General features: G+C 38.1%; 2 protein-coding genes and 1 long non-coding RNA gene across 4 annotated transcripts in view; 2 read left to right on the forward strand and 1 right to left on the reverse strand.

Annotated features, from left to right (window-relative positions):
* LOC139128331 (protein zer-1 homolog) lies at window positions 1-18,029 on the reverse strand. Its single transcript, XM_070694127.1, has 15 exons — window positions 17,913-18,029; window positions 15,607-16,351; window positions 13,707-13,856; window positions 12,313-12,433; window positions 10,973-11,116; window positions 9,859-9,917; window positions 8,856-8,918; window positions 7,571-7,841; window positions 7,079-7,169; window positions 6,586-6,656; window positions 6,170-6,279; window positions 5,478-5,672; window positions 4,507-4,604; window positions 3,630-3,805; window positions 1-2,460 (listed from the first exon to the last, which is right to left on the reverse strand). Exons 2-14 carry the CDS (start codon window positions 16,290-16,292, stop codon window positions 3,654-3,656), a joined length of 2,211 nt encoding a protein of 736 aa, XP_070550228.1. The 5' UTR covers window positions 16,293-16,351; window positions 17,913-18,029; the 3' UTR covers window positions 1-2,460; window positions 3,630-3,653.
* LOC139128333 (uncharacterized) lies at window positions 12,342-13,030 on the forward strand. The gene is made up of 2 exons (XR_011551258.1): window positions 12,342-12,450; window positions 12,865-13,030. It is a non-coding gene; the product is annotated as an uncharacterized lncRNA (long non-coding RNA).
* Window positions 17,232-18,314, forward strand: part of LOC139128332 (TBC1 domain family member 13-like) — a 15,947-nt gene continuing 14,864 nt past the window's right edge. The window contains exon 1 of one of the 2 annotated variants that reach the window (XM_070694130.1): window positions 17,232-17,456. Coding sequence is in view for 1 of the 2 variants with exons in the window: in XM_070694129.1 (XP_070550230.1) it covers window positions 18,219-18,238 (20 nt within the window). In the remaining variant the exon portion in view is untranslated. Of the gene's footprint in view, window positions 17,457-18,180; window positions 18,239-18,314 lie in introns of those variants that run through there. The other variant, XM_070694129.1, reaches the window with a different exon arrangement.

Here is an 18,314-nt window from a genome sequence, read left to right on the forward strand (position 1 = left end):
TTAAAGATTACATAAAAAATAAACCACTGACTGAAACACAGTACACAAGTTTGGCTTTGATGTAGGATTCACAGTGAATTAACTTCAAAAACTTGCCTTTTCTTTTTTACAGGGAGGGGGCTCATCCTATCTCAAGTTGCTTGCATGGGACCCATACAACGGGTCTCTTAATATGCACAACATATCCCTAAATCTCTTGTGCACATTCGAAACTTTCAAATGGTGGCTTTACCGAAACTGGTCACTGCAGCCGAAGCAGGTTCATACAAAAAGAGGGACAAAGCACAACCAAAGTTTATTTGGCAATGTCTTGCAGTGATTGGAAAGCTTCAAAACTGGTGAACAACTGTCTGAACACGTATCAAATTCTGAACTTACTTGACATTTGTATGACTTTCATCGCCAATTTCTGGGAAGAAACAATGTTCATCAAAAAGAAAATCACGCAGCAGCTGACAGGACGGACTCCCTCCCTGTAATGTCCATCAAAATCTGATAATGAGTTCACTATGCATTCCTTGTTCTTACAAATACAAACCATGTTATACAATACCAATGGATACAGCAGAAAACCACCTATAGTTTCACCAACTTAAAGCAATCATAGTTTTTCAATGTAAATTCTCATGGCAAGTTTAATCCCTGAATCTACACCACAGATTTCACAAGGCATATCTGAGAGAGCTCAAATCACTATACAATCGTCCAATTTTTCCAATCTGTCACATAATAGGATAGGGAAGCTTACAGTGTGTCGAGACACTCTCTTAATTCAAATACAAATTATGTTTCACTGACGAAATAAGAATGTTAACCACAGCTAAGATCATGTACACATGATGCTAGCACATCATACAATGACATATTGCATTTTATACTTCATTATTGACAGTGCAATAAAATGTCTGATCTCTAATTTCCGTAATTCAATGTCAGTGGAAAGAATAATACCATGACAAAATTGCCATAATTTTGGAATATAGGTTACATTATACAGTATATTTCATGATAATTACAGAAAACACTCCCTTGTTGATATTTCATAATGCAGTCTCATTCATGGAGTGGGTTAGCAATAATGTTTGCTGTAGACTCTGACTGGTTAATATACAACTTTCAACAGTCCAAACTTGTGATATTCTTATTATACTCTATGTATATATGGCATACGCAGCTTTTTTCTTCTTTAGTGCACATATTTCATTGTATATTACAGTGAAGTCATAATAGAACATTTAATTTTTTTATTTGGGTACACATGATGGGAAAATCTGATTGCCTGCTTGAGTGTCACCTTTGAAGGAAGCTAAACTTGCAGAAAAATGAACGAAAGTGCAAGTACATGTCGTCACATCTGGTGTACTATGGTGAGTAATCTGAACTGAACTTGAGCTAGAATGAGCAAGATCTGCTAGGAACTCAGGACAAATAGTACAACATTCCATGAACAAGCTACTTTAACATACACCCATGGCCTTATTCCCAGTAGTTTTATGGGTAGGATATAACTAGTGATGTCTTACTGTGAGTGAAAGTTCTGATTTACACACTGAAGTAAGTTCTTCCTTGACGTGAATCACAAGTTTCAATTTCAGCAAAGTAGCCCTGCCCTAGTGTCTGTGATACTACTAATGACATGAATATTACAGGGTAGTATTGACAGACATGGCGCTGTCAATGTCTCATTCCTCTTCTCTGGAGTTTAAGATGATCTGTAGCCGAGGAAGCACAGAACACTGTTCTCTGTTAAAAATTTGTGAGCACTGCATCACCAGTGAGGCTGGCGTTCATAAATCTGATTACATCAACACGAAAGATCAAAGATCAATGTTACATGTCAAATGTGACGACTTCCTTTTCTTTATGAGCATGGCCAAATGACAAATGGAGTATTCAAGCAACAAACCATGCCCAGCGTCAGTACACCACGAGATTTTGACCAGTTCACGACACATATGCACGAGCGATAACGAGTGCATATATGAAGTGAACTGGTCAAAATCGAGTGGTATACCGTCGCTGGGTGTGATTTATTGCTATCATATCATAACAGTATATTGAAATTCCGGTAAAAACATCAAAAAAGGAATTTTTTTCCAGCTGAGAACTGGCAAGTGTTACAACTGTGCTATGTTGCAGATATAACACGGTTATTTTCACGTCTCCATCGATCACCTTACTTTTTTGCGCCGTCAATATACCGGACGGGTATGATATGATATGAAATATCCACTTTGTAAAGTAGCAGCAGCTGTATCATCACTGTAACCCGTGAAATCATGTGTACCGGCAACAGGTCTAATGCATCTATCTAAAGCTTGCAGCGATTGTCGTAGATTATATTAGTTTAAAAATAACTGACATCACTCCCATGTCATCATTGTCACTTGAAGCCACTTATTAAAATACCTCTTCCATCATTCAGATAAAAAACTTCAGTTCCATTCCATTGTCTGGACACTGCAAAAGGACAGAGAATCATATTGGAAATGGAAATCATGGCCTTTTTTTTCAACCCCTTCTCCACAATGGTTTGGCCCAAACCCATTGTTATCTACAGTGATTGTGGACGTGTTTACAGGTGAATGGGGAAAACAGGTTAATGAAAGTACCAGATTTGTTAAACCTTAAGGGGTTAGGCATGGATGCTAACTGCTGTTTGATTCTTCAAGACTCTGTCCATAGATAAGTAGTATACAGTTATAAATACCAGCCAAGAATTGGTTTTTATCTGTTTTGTGACTCATATTCTTATCAAACAAAAACAGACTGATTGCAATGCCTGATATTTTCAGATTTTTCTTAGCTTCTACTGTTTACAACATTTTTTTTTCTGTGAAAATTCTGTACATTGAATTGGCTTTGTTAACAGAGTACGTAAGGCACTGACTGGTACCTACTATACATGTATGTATGTGTTTATCAAATGCATATGGAATTTCTACCAATGATGAAGCATTGTTTTGGAGCATACTGTGGGTATAGCAAATTACACCTCTTTAAAAAATGTATGGTCTTAAGGTAGAATGCACCTTGAGGACAGATATTCAGATATTCAGTTTCTTGTTTGATCTACCACTTGTGGGGCTCATTTGAAAGCTCTCAGAGTAAAAAATCTTTTCACTGTCTCAGTTTTTCAAAAATCAAAAATTTTATTTCTCCCATAAAGTGGACACAGGGGTGGCGGCCATTTTGAACTTCAAAAATTGCTAAATGTTGGGTAATTTGTTTCTCTAGTACCAAACTTTGCATGGTGACCTCTGTTTTTTATTGTTGATCTTGGTAAGAGAATGTTTGAAAGGTTCATTGAGGAAAGTTTGAGCAAAAAGTTTAAGTCTTTCACTTTTGAGGTGCATGCTACCTTAATTTTTGAAACAGACCCACACTGTCATTTCCTTGAAATGCAGCAAATGCAAAATATGATATGCCATGGATGAAACAGAACACATCATTTGTAGACAGATAGTTTGATTGAGCGCATTATTACTGATGTTGACAAAGTTGCAAGATGCTGGCGATTGTGTTATTATAATTGGGATCAAGATTTGACTATGTCATCTCAGCTTGATGAAGACAAGATTACATGTAGCTTGACTGTGTGTATATTCCAAGGCATTTGTAGTCCTTACCTCTCAGAACTCACAGCTGTCTCGTTACAGTCTTTCCTGTTGTTCAAACGCAGCTACATTGTTCAGCGTCTTCTGTGCCAGCTCTTTGACTCGAAGCACAGGTGGCTCATGCTCTAGAATGTTCTGCAGCAGGTCACAGCCACCCTCTGTTCTCAACAGAGAGCAGTACTTCTCAGCTGAAAGGACATGATGAACACTCGATTTCTAATTGTGTACTTTAACACTGTCTTCCATTCTTGAATTGCAAATTTAAATTTCAAGCTTGTATAAATACTTGATAATTTGTTTCTGGAGTACCAGAATTTGCTCAGTGACACCTGATTTTTATTTTTGATTTTGAAAGAGAATGGTTAAAAGTTGCCTTAAAGGTGAAGTTTACCAAGGCTGATTTTACATATGTGCTACTTTTTGGGTCACTTATTCCGGAAAAGCCATTTTTGGCACTTGTAACTTGCATGATTTTTTACAAAAACGGATAAAACTATTGGTTGAAGTTGCATTTTAGGGCGTCATCAACTCACTGTATTTTGAATCATGGGAAAAAACGCCAAGTTTGGTGCTTTCATCTCGTGATATGGCAGGGACCATCTTCTGATGGGTATGGTATTCTCCACTCACGTTCAAACCAGGCTCTTTGTATTTGCATAACTATTAAGTAATGCCAATACGCACAGTGTGGCGTGAATGTAAATGACAATGCCATACCCATTGGAAGATGATCCTTGCCATATCATGTAATGGAAGCACTGAACTTGCCGCTTTTTTCCCCATGATTCAAAATACATTGAGTTGATGAAGCCCTAAAATGCAACTTCTGCCAATAGTTTTATCTGTTTTTGTACAAAATCGTGTAATTTATTTTATGCACTTGACTTACGGTAGACTGTTGTAAGGTTTGCCAATGCCCAAACGGCCCAAAGCTGCACTTGTGGAGTGTGATAGCAGGACACAAGACGCAAGATTGGTTCAAATGACCTTGAGTGAAGAGAAAAACAGACAAACCATATCAAGAAAGCAATCACAAAGCCCATATGCTGGAATAACAGTAACTGTACAGCGTGCAGGCCACAGGTGCCTATGTACGTTCATTTTCTACACATAAAACAGCAGAAAATGTAACTGATGACTCAATGTTTGGAAACCTAAGGCTTCACATCCTCCAATTCACTTGTGCTTTTGAGGGAGTACCTTCATAATGTATCATTTCTGAAATAGAAAGCTATGGCCCTTTCTATTCCTAGTACGGATGCAAATATTTTGGCAATATGCTGTCATCTGACAGATACCTTACTGCTTCCAGACGCGCATACAAATGACAGTATTGATGTGGTGTGGTACATTTGAGCACACCTGATAAACTACACACTTCCAACTTTTAAAATCAGTTTCAACATTTTCTGCCATGACTTTCTGGGCATACCGACAACAGCAATGTTAACTGACTTGTCAGTAGAGCAGGCAGATCTATGTAAGGTCAGCACTGCAAATCAAATGAAGTACTGGATCTATGTCTGGACACGGATTACTTGTTTCAACAATAACACTTAAACACTGACATGAAAAATCTATGATGAAAAGACATATCAATACAATGGTAAGCGTTTGATGGCAAAACTGTTTTTGAAACACAGAAATGTTGGAAATATCTGTATCACTTTCAATGCCTTTTAAGGTCATATTCCCATATTTATTTTAGTTTTTCCTCTTTCATCAACTGTACAAGACAGAATGTGAAACAGATGTAATATTGAATTGTAGATTATTTGCAATATTAAATTGGCTAGAAATGCTGAAATAAAAAAGCTGACATGTAAAGCGGTCATATCTGACGAAAGGCAACTTGCTCACCTGTAGTTTATGTTCCTCTGGGCATTCAGATCCCATGAATCGATGGCTTCCACCATCTTCGTCAAGACTGCATTCCTGTCGATGGTAGACACGAGTGGGTTCCAGACTTCAATGCCGTCGGAGGCGATGTGGGAGAGAACACCAGCCGCGTTGTAACTCACTTCAATGCCATCGCTGTGATTGTCCAGTAAATCACTACAATTTGTGAAGCATTAGAAAAACTCTTTTCATTTACTATTTCACCTGAGAGTTACGTCTTTTCAACCTTCGAACGCAGACCCCCTAAGACTGAAAGATCCAGTGTTCGAGGGCGCTCTCTACGCTCCCTTCTTAAGGAGAGCAGAAAGAGCGCCCTCGAGCGGTGGATCTTTCAGTCTACCTGACCCCCTGGTAACCTAGGACATCAGGTTGAGATTTAGAGTCAAACAGAATGCAAAGGTGTTCTAAAATGTTTTCACATATATGAGCTAGAGGAACTATTGTCACTGGTAGGCTGAACAAAGGGGAATTCACAAAAGGTGTATCCCCTTCTTCATGGCGGACAAAACTTCATGGGCAAGTATAGCAAGCAAACATTAGAGAACAGCCTGTCACTTTGTCAAGTATTTGGCTTCAAATAAACCTAATGATACATACTCTTTAACCCTGACTTTGCGGGGATAGACGGTGATGAAGGAATCAAGCAATCTCACCTGAATACATTTGCATATTTAATGAGCTCTTCTCTGAGTTCTCTGACCTCTGACACATTTCCAAGCAGTCCCATCATATTACGTAATAATTCCGGTTTGCCAGGGAATGTCTGGGATGGAAAAAATATACATCAAAGAAGGTTGTTCAATTGAATGCCCATTAAGTTTTGAATATCATTTTGACTAATCTTTGAAGTGTAAAAGTTACAATAAAATTGATTTAGATTTTTTCATGAGTGAAATTTTTTGTGGATATATCTTTGGCATGGAAAAGTATACAGAAACACTATGGGCCAACATGATAACATGGGTAATTGGTCTGTAGATAGAATTTTTCTACAGTTGGTCATTAAATTTAGAGTGTTCTTTTTCATTTATGAGACAATAATTAGAATGGGGATAACTATTTCACTTACAGAATAGCAGGCCAAAAACAGCTGCATTCCATTCCCTTCTAAGAACATCTGGCAATTCTCAGCAGTTTCATCTGAAATCAAGAACACGCCTAGTTGTTACATTTTCAACTTGTATATGGCCAACACATACACCTGACATTTATAGAAATTGACAGGAAGGTGTCTCAAACCACATCATGTACTAAGCATACCACTGACAATGGATTACACTACTGGCAGTCCTTTGATTGGAAAAACCCTAGTCCCGTTATTGGATTGGGAAAAAAAAAAATTCAACTCTTCCTTTGTACAGTGACAATGGTCAACACCAAGCCCTTGTTCACTTTCGGACAGGCGATGTGACGCATATTTTGATCAGGTGAAAAAGCACCATCAAGTTCGAGATCTGGAATCTCTGAACCCAGACTTGCTGCAACATCCAACTGGACTGGAACACTGACAAAAGAAATGCAATACGAAATAACATTAAATGTAATATTTAACTCTCACTCACCGGTAACATTCCACAGAGTACTCCAGGCTATTTCCATTACTTCATCACAATTTCTGTTTTCCAGTCTCTCCTTGATTAACTTCAACATTGTCTTTGGGAGGGAACATTGAAATTGGGGAAAGGTGAGCCACAGACAATTGGTGAGACATATGGGAAGATGATACGTGTTACCTCCATTTTGGAAAGATGATGTGAAATCCAAACTTCACTCTCCTAGCACTGATTGCCATAGCGGGTTTATCAGTGACTTACCTAAATTTCACATAATGCTTAGCCATGCGTACATGTTCAGCTGATCAGTGTGTCCACTATCAGTTTTTATGTAACTGCTATATTATCTTTATAAATGCATGCTTTTTGGAAAAGTTTGCACACTAAGAAAATATAATAGTGCTTTATCTTTCCATAGTGTACAGTAGTATAGCCAATGAACAGGGACTTTGGAATGATGGCGTACAATGAAGACGTCTTGCAAAACTTGGGTTTACCAACCTTTACCACACCTATCTTGCCAACCAGCTGCTTTTGAACACCATCCACCTGGCACACTATGGCATTGCACAGGTACACTGCCACCTTCTGTATGAAGTCATCGTTCATTTCGTCGGTTGCGAGTCGCAGAAGCTGCCGGGCCACTCGCTCGTAAACGAACTCCAGCTCTTCGGGTACTTTGAAGTTGCATAATGTCAGACAGGCATTTCGTTGCAGCGTGGGTTCGCGCGGCAGATTCTCCATGGCGTTGATCAATGCCACTATAGATTTCCTGAAACAGAAAATGTGCATTTGCTAGTACCCTTCATATCTATGGTGGGGCAATAGCTGTAGTCACTATATTGGTATACGTATAGTGGAAAGAGTTCTTTAAGGTCCCCTAACCCCAATTTTTTCTTAAGTATGCTAACCCTAAAACTAACCCTAAACCTAATTCTAAACCCCTCCAAAAGTTGTATTTGATGTGCTTCTTCCAAGGACAGTCTGTGATTAAAGTGATTTCCAGGGATGGGGCCAAAAAGAACTTTTGCCGATATAGTTGTCAAAAGCATTCTAGAGGTTATCAATTTTGACTTTGTCCATTCGTGACTTCAACACAACAGTAAACTGGTTGTCAAATAAACCAAACTTCCTTCAACATGAACAAGATATTCTTTTTGATCCTATGATTAGAATCTCAAATTTTCAATATATGATCATGTTTGGTCACTAATGAATTCAAATTTCAGTTTGTCTCATCATATATTTTCAGATGTAGAGTGGGTCTATCCAACAGTGTAAAGGACATAATGCATTGTAAGCATTGTAGTGACCTGTACATTCTATACATATGTTAATTTGTTGCATCTAGTATTGGCACTGCACCTGTGTATTTTGCACCTGCATCTGTATTTTGTGTATTTAAAAGAGAAAATGAATAAATCGGACAGTCAGTGCTCTGTCATCGTCGTGTTAGCTCCCGTTACTGTATGTATGGGTGTATGCCTTTCAACTTGGCCATTCTGAACATTACAAGCATTAACATAATGTACTGGTAATGGATCTACTAGTAGCTGACTTCATGAAACATTGAGAATCATTGCTAACAAACCCTGAATATCCAATACACAGAAACTTACGGGTACATATACCAATATGCAGAACATATTAATGAAATTGATGTCACTCATATAAATGCACCAGTACCTTAAGTGTGCAGAGACTAATTACTGGTATTGCAATGGCAAAGTTGGGCCCTGAAGAAATGACTAAAGTGGTTCCAGGCTTTTTGTTTCGTGCAGCTTACCTTCTGAGACTGTGTCCCAATTTAGCATAGGCATCTCTCTTTGTCAGGTGGTAGAGTGAGGCACTTGATAGAATACAAAAAACAAATTTCAAAAATGTTTATTCAATGACATGGTACTTAAAATTATTGAAACGTAACATTCTTAGTTACGGATAGTTGCAACTCATAAATACACCTCTTTCGCTGTACGTCTGGTACACCAGTACTGGTATTCTAATTGATCTGTGTCACCCTTATAAGTAGTTTGGTGCCCAAAGTCACACAGGCCACTCTGGCCACAAGACTGAGTGTACCAGTAGTATATGTGTAGATAAATGTGTTTATATTAATGTATATATGGCATGCATGTATATATACATACATACATACACACAGAAGAGATGCACTCACACAAGATGGAGTGCTCAAATACCAATCATGACCGTACAGGTCTTATCATTATGATAATTTCGCACTGTTTGGGATGTGTAAGAGTATCAGTGAGTACATGTAAGCACCCATACATATCAAGCATATTTTGTATGTACATATGTATGTATTGGTATACATGTTTCTATAAATGAATGTGTGTCTGTGTGTGTGTGTCTGTGACTATGTCTATCCGTTTGTGCATGTATGTATATATATACATGCATGCTACCTATACACGAATATAAATACATTTATCTACACATATACGTACCGGTACATGCATATGTAATGGTATGTATTCGTGTGTAAATCAATTTACGCACATACCAGTACAGATATTTGTTTGTAGGTACACTTAAACACATCAGTGCATTTGCCAGTATGTATCTGTACATGCATTGTGAGATCTATATAATGTACAGCTGTACTGGATAATGCATGTGTTTCATGTGCTACTACTATACATACATTGATACATGTACATAGGATTGAAGTTGTAAATAACTTTGAACAAATCTTCATACACTTGCACTCTGTATTTCTGTGCATTCAGAGATGGTGAAAATTCTACACAATTCAATGAGTTTTGTACCTTCCTGAAATCTGGACGCTTGTCTTGTCACGATGTCTGTCCATTCCAGCCACAATACACTGGGAGAATAAGAAACATTACAACATTAAATGTGGACTCTTTGCGACATATGCCGAGTGTTACGTTCAAAATTTCTCTCAGTCTTTTCTCCTTTTTTCCATCTGAACTTCACTCAATTAGCTGTGAGTTTTATTCTGGATAAATTCAGTTTGCAGTCAAGATCCATGGGCAGCTGTCTGACAAACTTATCACTCACTCTAATCACTTCACTAATTTCTCAGTGAAATTACTTTTGCATACCTGTGTACAATAAAAATGTGGGCCACAAATGATATAACATTTTCAATCAACCTATCTGAATGCTGTAGTATTGGATTAACAAATCAGAATATCGCAGGGAGAGGGTAGAGTTCAACTTCTCTTCACAGTTCTGATGATGTAGAGGCAGAGTTTTGTCAAAATAAATGAAGTTAAACGATGCAAGTCATAGTGCATGACTGTGCTGATACTGGTACATTTAACATATGACATTTATGTCACAAAATGTCACTTTAACTAATTTATGAAGATACGACAAATTACTCTTATCTTCCATTGAGATAGAATAATAGAGTTTTCCTGTGTTCAAAAAGACTGTTCTGTAACATTTCCCATTTCAAGGTGTCCCAAACCCTCATGTACAGTGCATTCTCCAGCTACCATAGCGCGTTCACTGTTGAACGGTTTAAAGGGACACATGGCACAATTGCAGAAATACCTCTTACGCCCTGTACATTAACATTTTACAGGCTATCCATAGGCTGTGGAAGATAGCATTCCACACTAGGGTAACAAATCATGTAAATTGGAAGAAAAATTGTTAACATTGCAAGAAAACAGTTAAAACTTGGCCCATTTGACACCCCAGTCACAAATGTGAGATGTGTATTATAAACGGTAATGTTATTACAAAAATACCACAAAGGATGCACCAGGACATTTGGCGCAGCTTATCACATGCACTGACTCCAACTAAATTTTGATACATCTTTCTCACTACATACATATTTACATAATAATAGTAATTATTTTAAAAGAATGAGTAAGACAACCTTACTGCATCATCTGTCCTTACCTTAACTGCCTGATACGGATTCCGTATTTCTGCCACCCTGGCAATGTCAAACAAGCTGTTCAGAGCTTTGACAAAGAAAGGTGTCCTGGTCACATAGGCTTCTAAAGCTGTCAGTATCTGCTGCTCATCATTCTGGCCTGATACCTTCATGTTGAACAATGACAATAGTTTAGCAGACAACTCTTATCTGCCCAAGTTAGTTCACTTGTCACCATCAGATCAAGTTGGTCAAAATAAGAATGGCACAATGTGTGTCAGCTAGTTACAAGATGTTTGTTTAATTAATGCTGTGATAGTAGTATCAGGTGGATATCTGAAACAATGCCTTTGGGTTATTTCATACTGGTACTGTGGAAGCAGAGTAGAAGACAGGCATGTGGCAACCGACAGGAAGGCATGTTTCAGTCAGTGGAGAGGGCAAGACTGAAGATTAGCAGATTGTACATTATTTTGTGTCAATCATGAGTAGACTAGGGAGTTGTAAGAGTTAGAGTACATACATGTACCTACTGAGGTCCTCTAAAAAACCCTTTAGCATGCAAAGGTGAGCCAAAACTGATCGTAATGAGACCAATGGTTAAAAACTACCGCAATTATACGGTGTCGCTCAAATTTGATCAGAATTGGTATATACCAGTATGGGTTACCAATGATCAACAATAAATGTTGTTTCTATCTGTTCAGTGGAGGAAAATTCTACGTTGATGTTTTGGCAATGATTTCTGCACAGTACAACCAGAAAAACAACAAGAAATATTTAAACCAGAAAAACAAGAATGACAAAAGTAATTAAGGTCTAACTTTAGGTACTGGAGGTCAACTTTAGCAACATGCATAGCAGAAACAAGCCCCCTCTTAGTTTAGTATAAACGGTCTTCTCCCCATCTACTGTCTATGGTTACAGCTGGTCTGTTAATATGTAACAGTTCATAAACAATGACAGGAAATGAGTCAAGATCAGTGGAGTTTGCCTGTTTCTCACTGGCATGCCTCCTGCACATTTGCAGGATTTCACTTTTTCTTACCTCATTTGCACATTTTTGACACTGATGTGTTCATTTGAACAAATTCACATCTCAACCCCTGCATCTACCTGTACACCAAATACTGAGATGGTAGCTTTGGCGGTATGGGAGCCTTTGTGTGTGACGGACATACATCCGCACATACCCACAAATATACAGACATACAGACATGCAAATCAGATGCAAATGAACTGATTCAGCTTATACGATAACCTCACATTGGTACACCAAATGTGAGCTGAAAAAAAGATAATTCATCTCTCTTAAATGAAACAAGAGGTGTGAAGCACACTGAAGTTCACAAAACAGATTTACCTTCAACGCTGGTATGTTTTCCTGTTCACAGGCGCTGGCATCCAGCAATCCAAGGAATTCCAGGGGTTTGGTGAGCCCAGCCAGGCCAGCTATTCGACTCTTCATTTTCTTGCCATCATCACTATGGAAGATATTAAGGTTAAAGTTTTTTTTTCAGTTGTGCTGTGCACTACATTATACAGTCAAATAAAAGTTCTGTATCTTGCACATGAGTTTTTTAGTAAATGCAAAGTAATCCCATTTGCTAAACTTGGACAAATCTCCACGAGATTTCCAAAATAATTAGCCAATTAAAGGCACTAATTGGAAAAGAACAGTGTTGGCAGCCTAAAGATTTGTACATTGTAAACTTGACTTTTTTTGACCACCAATTGGCTACAAACTGAAATATTCATAAACTGAAAGTTTTGAATAAATTTGCATTTTACATATTTCACATACGGTATTGTGGAATTTTTTTACCAGTCTAACAGACACTGTTGATGTATTACAGATGCTGTATTAACTTGGCTGAGACATTACTTTTCATAACTTATTCTATTGTTGTTTCAGACTGTAAGATATTCCGCCAACTCAAGGAAGTTTATGGCCGACGGGGTATACTTGGGAGCAAAGTACCAACCCTAATCTACCGGTAGTAATTACAAAATACACACTGTATCATATCGTCAAATTCCTTTCTAACTTCAGTAATAAATTAGTCATATTTATACAGGTATTTAACTTTAATTCATTATATTCATCATCTTGGTATTGTGAATGAAACAAGGCGACAATCATGAGTCTGCAAATATCATATAAACAAAAAGCTATGGTTTGGGCAATGTTTTGAAATGTGCTAAACTTTAAAATAAGTAGCAACGATGCGGTTAGTGCAAGTTCTCCCGTGAAGATTACTTCTCGAGATTTTTGTATCTGCATTGTCTATTGATATTTTTTTAACACTGCACAGGCATCCCGTTTGAATCAGGTGGCGGTATTTAAGATAGAATGGTCATGCCTCCAGGGACAGATATATCGATTCTCAAACTTTTACAATTAAGTGATTGTTTGCTATTTAATGGGGGCTTATTTTGAAGCTTACGGAGTAAATAAAGTTTTCATCTGTTCACTTTTGTGAAAAGCCAAAATTCAGTTGTTCCTATAGCAGTTACACAGGGATGGTGGTTATTTTGACAGAAATGATGGGTTATTTGTTTCTCTAGTATAAATTTTTGTGCAGTGACCCCTTCTTGATTTTGAAAGAGAGTTTGGGTAAGTGACAAATTCACAGGTTTTATATGTGTATAAATACATGTATTTCAAACTACACCTTTACTTGAAACTACGCGATCTACAACATCCAAGCGAATATCACAAAGAACATACTAATAACATTAGGCGATTACTCTTACCTAATAGCAACATAGTTTTCTGTAAACGCGATGTCCGTTCCAGATACATCTAGTGACACAAGATTGGGTAAGTTGGCAATCAGTTGGGGCAACACATTTGGTGATGTCACCGTCTCCAGCACATCCACATCTTGAGAAATGTCGAGATGTCTGCAAAAAAAAAAGATCATTTTAGATAATGCAGTTTAGTGTGTTTACAACCAAAAGCAGAAATTATTCAAAGGATAATGTAGTAATTTCCATGACACAGGTTTCATGCACCACAGCAATCATGGGACAGGTCTGTTGATCACTGTAATGCATCATACTTCAGGGACAGATATGATATTGCTTTTATATTGAAACTGCTTTGCACTTTTATATTGAACACTTGGTCTTTTCTCCTCTGGGGAGGCACCCCAAGTCCAATAGCTTGTCTGTGCATGTACACACATGCCACATTCGTATTAACATGCTGGCACCATATGATATTGACATCTTGCTCTTAGACTATGAAAAATGAATAGAAATGACATGACCCATAGTTTTCCAACTGATGTAACTAGGGAGGCAGTCATGATCCTGTCTAAACTTTCTTGTCAATGAACACTGCCTCTTTCCAGAAACTGGCAATGAATGTTGAGCAAGTGTAGCATATTCAGCATTTAATGCATGTTGATAACTCACTAAGACTTTGCTAAATAAAATTTGCTAGTGACCCTTTCTTTACATGAAGCTGCTTCAGCCTCAGTCACCAGTTTCGGTACAGCGGCTATTTTAATATTTTGGATATGCACGAGGGATGCAATTGGGATATGCGGCGTGCAGTAACAGACCCATTGGATGGGTCCCACATGGATAGCTGCAGATGGGACAACCACCTACATTTAATTTGGTTCTTCTCAGACAATATTGCAGTGCCTATTGGTTACATTGTCAACATATCATATCTACCGGTACAGTTACAAACTTCGTATTTGACAATTAACTGCTGAAGTACACTGTTGACAATTTGCTGACTGACTACATAAACATGTACACACTCTGTTGACAAGGCAAATAATTGGCAAAATGGCATTTCAAGTGAGAATGTAGGAAGACTACCCATTACCAGCTCTCTAAAGAAATGCAAATTGTTTGGTAACGTGAAGGGTTACTTGTTCTTTATCAAGAGGAAAGGAAGGGTCAGTGTTTTTCATGCATACACTATTGAGAAGATCACTCCTCCATGGAAGGGCAATAAAACTTCACTGGCAAAAGTTTGACCTTTTCACCTCAATGTGTCACAGCATGTGAAATTTCCCACAATGCTTTCTGATTTGTACACATACAGTAGATATCATTGTACCAATTTAACCATTGTTCCGCTCCTGTCCTTGTAGTTTCAGTCTCAAATTGGCAGAATACAAATATCAAGTCAGTGACTGATAAAAATTTTGCAGCAATCCGCACAAAAAACCTACGTTTGTGTGAACTTCAAATGTTGAGCTTTTCAAAGTGAGGTTATCAGCAAAGGAGGTAGCCACAAAATATAACCCACTGAATATGTAGATTGCTATAACAAATTAATATCTACTTCTTGGACAACAGATGCAACTTAATTTCCCTATTTCATTTAAAGTCAAATGAGTTGTCTCTTCAAAGTTTTGCAAAACTGCATCATCTTCAAGCAGAAATGATTACATTTCGTGATATTGAAAATATGGCATTCAGAAAGATACTCGAACCAGCAATTTGTTTTGTCTGTTTACAAAATCTCACCATGGTATTCTGTGTACAGAAGAGATTTATCACACTGTGGGGCTTGATCTCTGTGCAGATCAGTCAATCAAATCATGGGATATTTCACTTGCTGTGCATGTCTGTTTAATTTTTCAGTGTCAAATGTGGTACCGTAGATAGACTGTACATGCATACTTACCGAAGCGCTTTCATCTGACAGATATAACGAAAGCTATCAAGGCTTAATTTACAGTCAAACAGAATTAAAGACCTCAGAGTGTCTTTCACAGAATCTAAGAAAGTCAAATCTCCATTCTTGACTTCTTGGGACACATCAAGTGATGTCAGATTGACAAGCGGTAGTATGAGCTGTTTCAACAGTGCCGGCGGAGAATTTGTATTCCCAATGTCCAACGCCCGCAGCTTTGTCATTTGGAAGTGCTCCGGCATGACCCCCATCATCAACTGGTTGCATCCATGAACGTTCAGAGAAAGCAGCGACCCACTGAGTTTTTGTAAATGTTGCCAGGCAGATGGATCGAGCTGACAGTCAGAGATGTCAAGCTCCACAAGGTCATGTCCACAGATGTGTTGAAGTCCATGCCCTATGCCATGGCAGCCGTTTAAGTTCAGACGTGATAGTCTAGTCATCGACGTGTCCGAAAACAAAGACAGGAAATCAGCGTTTATCTTCCGCTGAGCTGCGCACCGATTGACAAGTTTGTCACATACCTCGACGGGGATGTAAATGCCTTGCCGTATGCTCATTGATGCATCTTGAGTATACACAAAAAAAGACGCAATATTTTGCAGACAGAAGTCGCAGGCGATTTCAAAGAGGGAGTCAGGTTCACTGACTTCATCAGCTGCCCCAGCCATCTCCATTCTGTATGACAGTGAATAATCTGTCCTTGGCCTCCAAGAAAGCGCTTACATGAAAAATGCTATTAGAAAAATAAGAAAAAAAGACAGTTGAAAAAATAATTAGAACGAAAAAATTTTTCACCTATGCAAATTTTGTGATTCAGTCTCTCTTTCTGCTTATTTGAATTGTTTCCAATAAGAAAGCAACTGCAACAAAATAAACATTTTTGTTTTTCTTTCCAGTTTTGGCCTGAACTTAGAAGCACACAGACTGGACAAATTTTCACCATACTTTCATAGCTACAAAATGCAATTGCAAAATTTTGTTTTGCAGAGGCACATGAAAATAATATTCCCTTCCGCAAAAACAGTGCTCAATATCTCTATGATGCAAATTATGCCCTGTGATGACCTTTGGTGAAATCACAATGCCTGATATCCTAATTAACCTTAGAAAACAAATCTAGTCACTATCTATAAGGGAACATATACAGTGTTTTTGATCATTGTTAGCCTACTAGAAAATCTGAAAATTGGAACTTCATAGTAGTGTACCATCCACAGACAATAATTTCCTGCTTTCACACTGCCTCAAAGTCAAAAGTTCAGAAATCATACCTGTGGGATGACACAAAAATAAAAGACAACATTTGGATAGATCAAATACAGGAGACTGACTTTAATAAGAGTGATTTGTATAAGATGGAGTTGTTAGTGGTATTAAAGTGGTGAGATGAAAAAATGTTGCTTTGCTTGGCTGCCCCCCACCCCTCCCCAAACATGCCCACTGCACACCAAATTCAATGTATGTTATCGGAAGTCTGAGCGAGAAGAAAGATTGAATATTTGATATTTCAGCAGCATATTGCAGAATTACCATCACAAATAACAGATAATTTTTAGCGTATCTTTTTTTCCTAGGGGGTATGATTACATGTAAATGTTGTAAGGAATTTGTGAGCAAAGTGCATCTACCAGTCTCCTAGAGACTCCTCCGCGGCTAGATCTGTGTAGCTGCTGCCTGCAACTTTCCTCAGCTATTTTTGCCATTTTAGGTGGCGGAGAAAGGTTCGCCTACCTTTCTCCACCATCCGAAAATCGCCGGGAAAAGTTGTGGGCTACAGCAAGGATCTGTGGTGCCAGTGTGGATGTCACACACCGGAATGTCAGATTACTGCAAAACAGGTAGTGTTACCTCTAATCTTCTGCTGATGAGATATTGGCAGGTGTTCAATTACTTAATTTATGGAAATTTGAATTTGTAAGTGTTTTTGTTGTGAGGACTGCACGACATTCGGATTCGAAAGCCAAAAATATTGTTGGCATTACTTCCCTACTCTGAAACTGTGACACTTTCTTTCAGATTCTGAGCATAATACACGGCAACATGACAACCAAGAATTACTTTTCTACACTTTCAGATATCGTGACGCTCTGTTCGACCAGTCCATGCACTGTTTCGTTTTTCAGTGCGGGAAATCTGTAGACTAATGGCACTGGGCCTAGGCCAAGAGCCCCGTAGCAGCGAACAACTGCAGTCTGTGTTATGCCGTCATTGTGACAACGTGAAATTTGTTAGCATGCTGTTAAAACAGCAGAAACTTAATAGAATATGGGTCTAGGCAAGTCAAACATCCTTACCCAATTTACAAAACTGCACTGGCAACTGTAACATATGACGTATTTCTGGCGAGGACCTTGATTATTTGTGACAATGTACAGTGGCCTCTTCTGAAAGTTCAGCCATGTTTGTCCTCTTTCAAGGAAAGAAAACAGTAACGTTAAGCGAATCTAAAGTTGTCGTAATATTTCATTTAAAATTCATACATTTAGATATAAAACCGATTAAATAGCTGTTTTGATGTTAAATTCTCAAAATCTTAAAAAGTGGAAAAATATTGTTGAAAAGTGTCAGCTGCAAGCGCGAACGAGGGAAAAGTGTTCAAGATGGCGACTTACAGGGCAAGGTAAATGTTTTGATCCGAAAATGTACACATTTTATTAAATTTGATCCTTTGCCCTTCTTGATGTTACCTTTTTCTT

Source organism: Ptychodera flava, unplaced genomic scaffold, assembly GCF_041260155.1.
Source record: "Ptychodera flava strain L36383 unplaced genomic scaffold, AS_Pfla_20210202 Scaffold_50__1_contigs__length_938362_pilon, whole genome shotgun sequence".
Lineage (NCBI taxonomy): Eukaryota > Metazoa > Hemichordata > Enteropneusta > Ptychoderidae > Ptychodera > Ptychodera flava.

What these genes read in the sequence shown, in the direction of transcription:
- LOC139128331 (XM_070694127.1), bottom strand. Translation starts at nt 16,292, where the DNA reads ATGGAGATGGCTGGGGCAGCTGATGAAGTCAGTGAACCTGACTCCCTC. An exon ending in AGCGTCCAGATTTCAGGAAG is followed by an intron (nt 8,919 to 9,858) that starts GTACAAAACTCA and finishes TATTCTATCAAG; the next exon opens with TGCCTCACTCTACCACCTGA. An exon ending in TACTCTGTGGAATGTTACCG is followed by an intron (nt 6,657 to 7,078) that starts GTGAGTGAGAGT and finishes TCTTGATTTCAG; the next exon opens with ATGAAACTGCTGAGAATTGC.